The sequence below is a fragment of the Periplaneta americana genome, chromosome 10 (genome assembly GCF_040183065.1).
Source record: "Periplaneta americana isolate PAMFEO1 chromosome 10, P.americana_PAMFEO1_priV1, whole genome shotgun sequence".
Classification (NCBI taxonomy): Eukaryota; Metazoa; Arthropoda; class Insecta; order Blattodea; family Blattidae; genus Periplaneta; species Periplaneta americana.
The window spans coordinates 46430256-46442981 of NC_091126.1; the positions used below are offsets into that span (position 1 = coordinate 46430256).

Here is a 12726-nt window from a genome sequence, read left to right on the forward strand (position 1 = left end):
AAATTGGTTGCTGTTCAGAGACTAAATCCCTCTCAGAATAGCTCGGGAATCATTGTGTACTTTTGTTTACATGCGTGCGTTTTACATAGATTCTAAGCCCAGTCTTTCTAACGAGGAAAAAGAGCTCTATCACTAAGCCATAAAGGCTTTGTAGGGAATATATCATTTCATGACATACACATAAGTTGCTGCTATGACTTGATTTCATCCTTACAACTCAATGCTTAATATTTCCCGATGTGAGTCTCGCGTCAACCCAAACGACACTTAGACAAATTCACGCCACAGCAGAGCGAACATTTTCCGTGTCAAAGTGTGCACAGTCATTCAGGAATTGAACTAGTTGGATCATGGTTAATAACAAAACTGAAGTGAGTCTGTTTCAGATGTGTAGCAGTTGTCTGTTGGTAAGTATTAACTGCAGGAAAATAAGGAATGTTAGAAGTAGAGCAGCATCGAAAGTTGTGTAGAGAATTAATGAAATGAATAAATTAGAATAAGATAAATTAAAGCTACAGGGCTAATATGAAGGATGGTAATAGGGGAAAGGTATGCGAGGGAAAAATTAGAATAGGTATTTAATAGATAAAGTAGGATAGAAAGGATTAGAAGAGGTATAAAAGAAATAAAGTTATGACTATTTATATTATATTGTGAGAAAGATGAATGTAACTGATGTAATGGTGGCAGGTATACAAAAAAATGTGAGGGCCACCATTATATGAATTTCCTTATGACAATATGCAGGATGAACCATAAGTAATGTCATTAAATTCAGGGGATTATTCTTTGAAATATTTCAAACAAATTTTAATTCAATTTTGTTCGCTTTTTTTTTTTATTTCTTTTGGAATTAAAAATTGTTGTATATGAAACATTTCATAGCGTGTTTTGGGAAATCCATTGATTTAATTCCGAATATGCTCATTCAATTTAAGAGAGCAGTGTATTATGATAATAAATGACTGAAAGGATTTTACTTTTGCCCATTAAATGTGTTGAAATTTGACCTGAAGAAATGTAACTTTTCTTTCTGTAAAGGAATTTTACTATGTAACATATTTCATATCATAGTATATCATATATCATATCGAACATGTGTTATGTTAAAGGTATGTCAGTGTTCTTGTGGAATTGACTCGTATGGAAGGAAGTCAACATGGATCTCTAGTGGCAGCTCAGATGCTGGATGTTGCAACACGAGTACAAGCCATAAGACAGTTTGCAGTTCAGCAAATGGCTCTGTTGATAGATAATGCACATTTATTAACAGCTCAGAGCTCGACAATGTCACAGGTCCTGTATGCAGCAGCCTGGATAACAGGAGAATTTTGCCAGTAAGTTGTCACATTCTTTCTTTTCTTTTCACTTTTCATCATAAACTCTTGGTTTATAGCGCCACATTGGCAGTGATAAAAGTGTGAAATATTCGTTCAGTGGCCTGTGAATATTCTACCTTGTCTTTTATTTATTTATCTACCCTTTTGCCTCTGGTAAAAAAAAATGCATTTTAATTATTTTTAATTTCCATAGTCTTTGTACATAAGTACTTACGCAGTATTCTGAAGTATAGCAAATAGTTTTTGTAAGAGATTACTTTCTTATTTTTACTTGATCTAAAACTCGTGTCCTACTAAATCACTTTCGCTGCAATAATGTAGCATATATGTTAACTAACATATCCTGCAACGAAAATACTCGTCTTTCAAGAAAACACTTCCGAATTTTTAGTGCAGGAAAATATTTTTTTTTTTACGAAAGTATTTACATATTACTTTGTCTAAAACTCGTCTTTTACGAAATCACTTTCTCTTTAGTAATGTTATGTATAGTGCAAAGAAAATACTCGTCTTTTAAGAAAGCAATTCCGTATTTTTTGTGTAGGAAAATTCTCTTTTTTGTTTATGAAAATACTTTGGTAGTTGGAAATTCGTCTTTTACGAAAGCACTTTTGTATTTTTAGTGCAAACGTATGCAGAGGATATGCTTTTAGGCATTAGACAACTGTAGTGGATTTATGCAACAATACCCCCATCCATATACACGGATTATTATAGTTATGAGCAGTTTCGCTCTTCAAGCCTTTCATATGTTGCCATCACTGGTATGGTATCCTAGTGTATAATTTTGGAACTTGTGTGAAGATGACAATCGCTTACAATATCGTTGTCTGCAAATCTGATCCAATTACTCAACATTTATGTCTAATATACAAAATTTTTTTTGTTATGATTATTAGTCACAAAATTCATAGACATAATGGAAAAAATGTCTTCAACAATATAAGAGGTGTTACAAGTGCTTTGTGTGCTGTGAAGGTAATGTATAATGGTAGTCCTGGTGAATTTTCGAAGCAATTCGAAATGGCATGCCCAAGCTTGATAATTAATGAGAACACTTTCCATTATTTCTTTTTCTGATTGGATTGTTTTCAAATTTCTTTGTATGAGATGATTATGAGTGTTCCAATGTCATAATAAATGCCTGTTTTTCATCTTGTAAGACATTGTGAATGTATGTTTTGTTTTCTGTAGCATTGTGTTATAGGAATTCCATTCCTTTCTCATGGTAATGTGTTAAATGGAAAAGTGATTCCCATTATTTATTTTATTTATTTATTCAGGTGTAGTTAGGGCCATCAGACCTTCTATTCCACACCTCTAGAAATACAAATGCAATAATATAGAGATATTGAGATTATCTGTGAGTTGCTTGAGTCCTCAGTGAATGCCCACTTTTCTGCACAGAGTTGTTTGTGAATCATACTTTGAATTGTTCGCAGCTCATTTACATTATCAGTAAGTCTGATGCATCTGTCTTTCTGATTAGGTCTTCATTGCACCAGACATTGTTACCCACAGTAAATATTCATGAATAATTAAGTCACTGCTCATATTGAATATCTGTCCTGCTGTTATTGAAGTTATTTGTGACATGACTGGATCCATACAGCAATATGAGTGGCAGTGAATTTCATCTGGTGTTGTGTAATTTATGGTCAGAAATCAGTTCATACTTCACATATCATGCCATGTTCTTTTTTCTTTTTGCTAATGGCGGGTAATTGATTGTTCATCATTCATCCATATGAAGCCAGTTATGTAGATCAATTTACCAACAGAGTCGTTGCCCAGGGTGTGCCATAGGAAGCACCCGCGATGAGATGATGGTGGAGATGTGTTGGGATGTTACAGGAGAACCAGAGCTCCTGGAGAAAACCTCTGTGTTACCTGGACCATGGGATTGCTGAACACAAGTTATAAATGAGGTGTACACCAGGAATTGAACCAGGATCCATAGGATTATATGTCCAATTTTCTAGCCACTAGACCACCGTGGTAGCACAGGCCATGTTAATGTGTAACAGATTTCCATCTCACGATTTTATTACATTTCGTTCGTTATCTAACAGTATTTTGAACTTTTATATAGGTACCTTACAGATCCTCAGGCAACACTTGAGGCAATGCTACGTGGACGTGTATTTGCTCTCCCTGGACACATTCAAGCTGTTTATGTACAAAATATTCTGAAGCTTTTTGCAAACATTCTCACGAAAGCTGAAGAAGAACAAGATATCGAAAGGATCAATAAGGTAAGTTTACATGTAGAGATTTTTCAGGTTTAATTTATTTAATATGTTAGGAAACTCTCCTCAGCAATAACTAGAAATATTTGCTTGTTAAGGATTTCAACAAGATTGAAGAGTAACTTAGCACACACTATTGGAAGACAGAAAATAATTTTATTCTTCTGTCCTAAGATAAAGTGATTTCTTAATACATTGCATACATTTTATCTTCCCTCACTCGTGCACTGCCATACCCTCTCTACATCCACATCAATGAAGATAAAATGTATGCACTTTAGCTGTTACTTTTTAAGTGAAGATATATGCTCCTGTTAATTAATGAGTCAAATGAATAATGATTGAAGCACTGGTAGAATAATTCAATCTTATGAAGTCTATTATATATGCTAAATGAAGATGCTGTTTTACAGTTGTGTGAGGTGATTGCGGATAATTTGCCGCAGTTTGTGTCAAGTGCAGATCTGGAAGTTCAGGAACGAGCAAGTTCTGCTCTTCAATTAGTACGTTATCTCCAGAAGCAAGTAAATAAAGGTGAACTAGGATTGGCAAATGAGATGGCTGCACTCTTCATTGGAGAACTAAATCCAGTAGCTCCTAAAGCTCAAAAGAAAGTTCAAGTTCCTGAAGGGTGAGTTTTATTCTGATATTTATATTAATCATATGCCTTGCCTGATTTTAGGCATTGGACCCTATTTCTAGAATTTGCACTGGTGTTTTAGTGGAACATATATTTTATCTCAAGAATTAACGTTAATTAGGTACTTCCCCTGCAGGTGATATTTTATTATGTACAAATATATTAGCAAATGTCTTTGAAGCATTCCTTATATGCATCATCATCATCCACTGTCAAGTATTAGACCCTTGTGGAACCGTTGTGGCTTAAATTCATAATTATGCTTCTTATTATTATACTCGAATATTTGGCACTTTTTCTGTTAGCCAGTTCACTATAAAGGTGTTATAAAATACACATTCAATAAGAAGCAAGATTTTGGGAATTTTTCTTCTCTGTTATGAAATATGTTTTGTCCAGATACATAAAATTTATTTACAGCACTATTCTTTGTGATATCTCTGCTGAAGCCTCTCTTTTCAACCAGTATTTGACTTTCACACATTATTACCACATATATAATTTAGAATGAGAAGTATATCTTGAACATGTCAGCTGGGTTGGCTTTTGTATGTCCTTGTATATGTAATATTGTTAATACAGATTCATTTTCTCTACAAGATTTATTGAAATTTCAGAATCTTCACAATAATCCTAGGAATCGACTTGTCTTTCGGAGTATCAGAAACTGCTACAGCCCCACTTGTCATTGCAAGACAACTTTTCAAGGGCAGAACTATGTCGTTGCAGAAATTTGTTAAAATTTTACACCTGATCACATCACTTTATATCATATAATTGTTCTTTCATAACTTTCTGGTTTTGCTGTGATCTAGAAATTGTTTATAATTATTAATATCTACAAAATCACAATACTTGAGTTCCTCTGTTCTTACTGTATACAGGTAAGTCAGAACCTGTGTGACAAATTCTAAGGAATGATAGATCTTACAGTGAGGATAATTTTTTGAGAAACAACACATGTTCTCTGACATTTCGTTTAGGTGCTATGTGACATCGAAGGAAAGACATGTTTTAGTGTCATTTAAAACTATAAAATTAATTATTCATTTATTTTTTTCAAGTACACAAGTTACATAAGGTGTTCAGAGTGTCTACCCTGAACCTGATTACATTCATTATACCATTGTAGCAGTGATTGTTAGACTCTGCTGAATAGTTTAATTCTGTGTCGAATTTGATCGAAAGCAGAGAATATTCGCGCATCAGTTCCTCTCTGGTGTCAACAGGTGGGGTACATGATACTATTCACATGCCCCCAAAGAAAAAAAAAAATATGGCTATTAAGTCAGGTGATCATACTGGCCACGCAACAGGTTCCACTCTCCCTAGCCTTTTCTCCCCGTAGGTGTTGTTTAGATGGGCCTATACAACCAGGCTGAAGTACAGCAGGGTGCCATCATGCTGGATTCACATGTCCCTGCACATTGCGGGAGATACATTCTCCATGAGCATTAGAACATGTTCTGAAGGACCTCAAGGTAAGTTGCTCCATTCAAATGGGGCAACAAAATGACATCTCCAAGCTGATGATCACCAATAATTCCAGCCCAGATATTTATATTAAATCTTTGCTGGAGACAGACCTGAAATGTTCGATAGTGTCCAACAATAACTGCTATGACGGTGTAATGAATGCAATTAGGTTCAAGGTAGACATTTTGAACACCTTTTGTAACCTGTCTGCAGCAGTATTTGAAGTAATAAATAAATAATTAATTTCAATATTGTAAATGTCACTAAATTCTTCTCTTTTCTTTGATGTCGCATAGCTTCAAAATTACATATCAGAGAAAAATAATCTTCACTGTGAGAACTGTCATTCCTTGGAGTTTGTCACAGAGGTTCTGACACATTCAGCATGTAGAAAAGTGGTTGTAGAGCTTCAATGCACTTATAAATAGAAAATATAATATCCCGTGTTAAAAATAACAATAATATATCAATCGTAGTACTAATAAGCTTGGTGCAGTGTTTCTATTCCCATCCACTCCTGCATCCTGTGGAGTGCCATTGCACTGTGGTGACATTTTTCATTCACTGTATTCAGTAACTGTATATAGTCTTTGATGGTAGCCACGTTGCCATTGTGAGCTGTGGCTAATTTCATTCTTTCCTGAATTGCTAATCCATTTTACAACTACTCTAGTGAATGATCGTTTCTCAAAATATAGGACATTGAAGATTCTTCAGAAATCCTCCCCCCCTCCCCCCAGATGCCAGACAGTTAATATGTAAAACATGTCCGGGATTTTCCAGACATCTGGTAACCCTACTTACATGAATGTATGCTATGCACCATGCGATATTTTTTGATAGATGCGATACCCTTTTTTTTTTTTTTTTTTTTAAGTTGTTTGTGGATGTGAGTTGGGTAATGAATTTCCTCCTTTATAAACTCTTACATTTAAAAAAAATGACCTTAGGTACTGAAGGTCTAGTTTAGTCAAGGAAGACCTCATTGACTATCTGGAAGCCGGTGTGAAAAAAAAAAAAAACACACACAACTATTTTGTAGAACAGTGGTTCTCAACCTTTTGGCCCAAACGTGTGGAGTAACGGTTAGGGCGTCTGGCTGCGAAACCAGGTGGCCCAGATTCGATTCCCAGTCGGGAAAGTTACCTGGCTGAGGTTTTTTCTGGGGTTTTCCCTCAACCCAATATGAGCAAATGCTGGGTAACTTTCGGTGCTGGACCCCGGACTCATTTCACCGGCATTATCACCTTCATCTCATTCAGACACTAAATAACCTGAGATGTTGATAAAGGTCGTAAAATAACCTAATAAAATAAAAAAAAAGTAAACTCTTTTAAGATTGTGGGCACCGCTCATACATAATACTAATTGAGTGAGCACCATGAAATAAAATATGTTTTGATTAGGCCTATATGAAGACATAAATTAAATAAATACAATTTTAAAAACATTCTTACAGGGTACCGGTAGTGATATCTGTGAACTTGAATGTTAATATATATATATATATATATATTTTATATACGTGTAATATATTTAATGGTACATTTCTATTACAGTCTGGATCTTGACATGTGGATCAATGATCCTCCATCAGAAAGTTCTGAGGAGGAAGACATGCCATTAATTGGTGTTGGTGCCACTGACATATTTGTCAAGACAGATAGATTGACTGATGGAATGTACAGTACCAATAATCAAAATAAGCAGCCTGAATTAACAGAAGAAGAATTAGAAAAGGTAAACTATTTTATGAATTCTGTAATATAGTGAAACCCCATTACCGTGCAACCATGTACAGAGTGGGCGGTAACTTCTGCACCAAAATTTAAGAGGTGATTCTACATGTTAAATATAAGAAAAACTTTTATTACACTTTTCCTTCAATGAATCACCATTAAGCAGGAAGGAAATAGTCTTTGCCCAATGTTTGCTGTGCTCTATTGCAGTGATGGCCTGAGAGAAATGGCTGATTGCTATACAAGCAGATAGGTAAAAATAATCTGAACATTTACTGTTTTGAATCTTTTTTTTTTTTTTTCAAATTAAACCGTTTGGCCATGAATTTAAATTTAATAATAGCGAAAATAGGTGAAATAAATCTTGCAATGCAGCACATATCGCATGTTACTTGAGTACAGCAGAGGGGGAGGGGAAGGTAAGTATTGCAGACCACGCATGCTTATAATTATTGCACCAGCCATGTTGTTGCCAAATGCTTCATAGAAACATAATGATTTTCTGTAAAATGGTGAATGTTAGAGAAAAATCTTATTCTGAGTTTTCAAATCTCTCCTCATGATCTATTACCAGTTTCGTTTTTGTGCAGAGGTTACCATCCACCCTTTATACTGTGGGTGCAGTCATGTTCCCCCAATATTTAAGGTATGTATGTGCATTGTAATATAGAATATCGATATTTTCCTGCATTCACTCAGTCTAGTTTCGTTTTCCTACCTACCTACATTCTTACTGGTTGTGCATTTCAATGGTTCAAATAGAATGTATAAATAATGAACAGTTTTATGTCTCTCCTGAAAATTTTGGAAAAATCACATATGTGGTATTAGATCTAGTCCATCGATATGTGTACCTCAGAGGTATGCTAAATCCATTTTATCAACTTTAGGATACAGGCAAAAAAAAAAATGCTTTTTTTATACTTGAAGTTACTAACCTACTTCTTTGGTATGGTGGAACCATAGTATACGTTGTAAATTAAGACACACAAAATGTAAACAGAGTTACTTGGGTCTTATCATAGTATATCCCTAATATATTTTCATCTTCTTTTGAAAAAATACGTTAAATCCTAAATCAGTTGTCCTAGGATTTAACAGATTTAATGTATGATATACCTTCAGATAGATCTCACCTTCAGGAATTCAGTAGTGCTAATCTCAAAATTGACAAATTTGGACTTATCATATATTACCTCTGAGGTACCTATATAATATTTAATTTTAATACAATATCAATTACGTAATTAATTGTAATTGATTATAATAATTACCATTTTAATTAACAGCAAAATAACAAGCTCCGCGAAAATTAAGTCAGATGCCATATAGTGATCATTATCCCTCCCTCGACATCCACCCTTCTAAACCAAAAATAAGAAACGCCTTTTAAAACTTTAGAAAAAAGATTATATCTTTTCATTAATTCCCAAAACTAATATTTTAAATAAACTACTTTCTGATATTAAAAAATATTCTAATTATAATATTAACTACAAGAATACTTTTTACACAACATTGCATCTCTTGCTACCAATGTTATGCAAAGTTATCAGATGCATAGGTACAATGACGTGGGTATAAGGGGTTTTAATTTTGCTGCACAGTATCAATTAGTGGTTGAGCACAAAACTGTAGAAAATGGTGTAAGTGAAGTGATGACATGGAAGGAACATCAGTCAGATTGTGAACAGGTGCATCTATTTCATGTAGCTGCCACTAAGCGGTATGCCTTAAAGAAACGTTCACAACAGGTTCGACAGAAGAAATTCCGTAATTTTTTGTAAAGAAGATGTAAAATATAAGTATTATACCAGAGGAAGACAGCATTATGCTCTGTCTTGTTGGAGTACCTTGCATTCCTCCACACTGTATGCTGCATGAACGAGTTAAGAGTGTTGTAGGGGTAGAGGTTGAGGGAGGTGAAAGATAATGCATGGATATAAAGACTCACAAATGTTATGATAATGAGAATACGACTTGAGAAAATGGTGTCCAGAAGATTAAAATAATTTTAATTATTATAATTGAAACTGAAAAATGCATGCATTCAAGTTAACCCAGACAGAGCACAAATTAACTGTAAAGAAACTGTTTGAACTTGTACAAATGTAACTAATAAGTAGGATTAAATTATAATAATGCTCTTTTTAGAAAGGAACTGAGACAGTATTTTATTACAGTGGGCTAAATCTAACCATCTATTCCATATGTATGGTGCATGTTGTTGAGCGATACAACTGGGACTTCTCAGTTTGTTTCTATTATAGTCAGTGTATGTCTCATTTTTTTATTGGTTGTTACAGCGTCGGCAAGCCCGTAAAATGGAGCAAGCTAATAATCCACACTACCTGAAGACATCTAATGGTCACAAAACAAACAACAGGTTCAGTAGCACAGTGATAGATGACTTTGCAGATGTTCCAATTGCAGAGATCGACTTACCCGTCCCACTTAAAATTCCAGGTTAGTCAAAGACTCAATGCAATTTGACTGATTAAACACTTCCATTGTCATATCAAGGCAAAGATATCCCACTACAGGCACTGGAATGCTCCACCTCACGAGACAATGGACACTAACTAGAGGAGTGCACAGTTTTCTGGACAAATGCAAATGCTGGGTAACTTTCGGTGCTGGACCCTGGACTCATTTTGCTGGCATGTCATTCAGGCGCTAGATAACCACAGCAGTTGATAAAGCTTTGTAAAATAACCCAATAAAAAATATCCAGAAGGAAATAGCTGAACATTTTTAAGCTGAAAGTACAAATAAATCATGGTCAGTTCTCCTAAATCAGTGGTTCCCTAACCTATCATCTACACGTTGCCTCTCAGCACACATAAACTGCAAGTGTTTTTTTTTTTAAGATCACCATTTTCATCTGGCTTCAAAATTTTACAACAATGAATGGCTTCAGCAACTTACATACTTAACAGACGTTTTTTTTTTCAGAAATTAATAAACTCAATTTAGGCTTTCAGAACAGCTCAGTAACAATATTTAAATTATCAGACAAAATTGGGTCCACGATAAAAAGGAATTTGACTTTTGGAAAACGTGCATTGAAAATAATCAAGCTGAAATTTTCGAAACACCACAGTTTGTCTGACAAAAGCCTGGACCTGTCTCAAGAGCTAGAGATAACATAGTAACACACTTGAAAGGGCTCATGTTTTCTTTTAGGCAGTATTTCCCTAAACGTGAAAATGGAGACAACTGGATTGAAATTTCTACAGATTCTTTGTTAAAGTCGTATTTAAAAAAGAAATGCCTTGGAAATTTCTGGGCATGCATCAGTGACGAATATGGATAATTAATTAAAAAGACACTTCAAATTTTAGTACCATTTACTAATACTAAACTAGCGTACAGAGCTTTTTCCATGTTAATGAAATAACTATCAGAGTTAATAGTTTCTATTATACAGTAATATTACTTTCAGATAATTGTAAAATAAATATTGGTTTTGTCGTGTTTGTTTATACTATTTTAAACTCAAAAAAGTTAACCTAGATATACAAAATAGTTTTGTTATATCGTAAGTGATGTAGGCGGCCGGGTAGCTCAGTTGGTAGAGCAGCTGGCTACGGACTGGAAGGTCCGGGGTTCGATCCCAGGTGGTGACAGGATTTTTTCTCGTTGCCGAACTTTCAGAACGGCCCCGAGGTTCACTCAGCCTCCTATAAAATTGAGTACCGGGTCTTTCCCGGGGGTAAAAGGCGGTCAGAGCGTGGTGCTGACCACACCACCTCATTCTAGTGCCGAGGTCATGGAAAGCATGGGGCTCTACCTCCATGCCCCCCAAGTGCCTTCATGGCATTGTACGGGGATACCTTTACCTTTTTTATATCGTAAGTGATGTAGTTAAAAAATAGTGTGGGGGAAGTTAGGGGTACAGTTTCATTAAAAGCCTAGTTAAGAGGTACGAAAGACAAAAAAGGTTGAGAACTGCTATCCTAAATAAATCTGTAATATCAGAATCACATAGGTAGATATTATTCAGTAGCAAAGTTTCAGTTAATAACTGGTCATGACTGCTTTGCAGCACATTTATGCAGGATCTCCATTTTTGAATCACCAAAATGTGTTGACTCAGTGATGGACATGGATCATCTTCACAAATGCCCAAATCTGAGGTCATCGCATTCGGACTCAACGCCAAAATTATTCTGGGAAACAAGAAGGCAAATGGAAGTCATCCGAGAGCCTGCACAATACATTTCCATTAATTTATATTACGAGTTCTTGAAAATAGACGCAAAACATTTAATTCCTTTCCAATTTATCATTACGTATATTATAAGTATTTACCTTACTGTGAACCACTCTGGTGCTGAATAGAACATCAAATTACAGCTCTGTGCCTGTTAAGGCTGGTTCACAATAAACCGGAAACGAGAATCGGAACGAAAACGAAAATGGTAAAATTGTTAAAATGTGTACATTTAAATGTGAGCCTTCACAATTAACGAAAAGCTTGCTGGAGCCCGGGATCGGGAACGGAGAGTTGGTCAAATTTCAACTTTGGCGTTCACGTTTCCGATCACAGCCTACTAGATTCATTCTATTGCCATCTAAAAGCTATTTTGTCGTATATTTTGTAGCAAGAAGACCGTGACATAACCTGTGTATTATTTTGTTCTGTGCTGTGCATCATGGAGCAAGTTTTATTTGATGAGATTCTAATATTGAGTGTTGAGGAAAATCCTTACGTTTACGATAAGCGGCGCGCCTCGTATAAAGATGAGAAAGTGAAGGAGAATACGTGGCTTTCAATAGCTGCATCTTTGAACACAATCGTGAATCATATTTTATTACTGTATTGGTTGTATTACACACTACATATTCATGCTTCAATTCAATAACTACTGTTGTGTTCATTTTTATTCTATTGCAAATGTTTCTTCTCTAATTATTTTACGTTATGGTAGACTTAAAATAGGTTGTGATAATATAGATGCATGGGCATATTTATAGTCCCGTACCTAATGAAATGTTTCAGTTGAAATTTCGAAATTGGTTAACCTGTGTTTATGTTGGCTGCCTTGTACTCATGAGAGAACACATTGGTCAATTATACACAAATAACATCAGAATGCGTAATATCGACTTTACATATCGTTATTGACATACATATCGATATGCATAGTCATCTACGTTCTCGATTTATTGTGAATAAAAAATTTTCATATTCACGTCCTCTGCTTCTCGTTTTCATTCTGGTTCTCGTTCCCAGTTTATTGTGAACCAACCTTTACTGTTGAGTAATGAACGACCCA

At 35.1% G+C, this 12726-nt stretch overlaps 1 protein-coding gene across 1 annotated transcript in view; it reads left to right on the forward strand.

Moving 5' to 3' along the window:
* Positions 1-12726, forward strand: part of LOC138707640 (AP-3 complex subunit delta-1-like) — an 84904-nt gene that overhangs the window by 42541 nt on the left and 29637 nt on the right. Inside the window, exons 13-17 of the mRNA XM_069837325.1 lie at positions 1113-1337; positions 3433-3595; positions 4003-4220; positions 7265-7445; positions 9751-9910. Of these exons, the coding sequence (XP_069693426.1) occupies positions 1113-1337; positions 3433-3595; positions 4003-4220; positions 7265-7445; positions 9751-9910 (947 nt within the window). The remainder of the gene's footprint in view (positions 1-1112; positions 1338-3432; positions 3596-4002; positions 4221-7264; positions 7446-9750; positions 9911-12726) is intronic.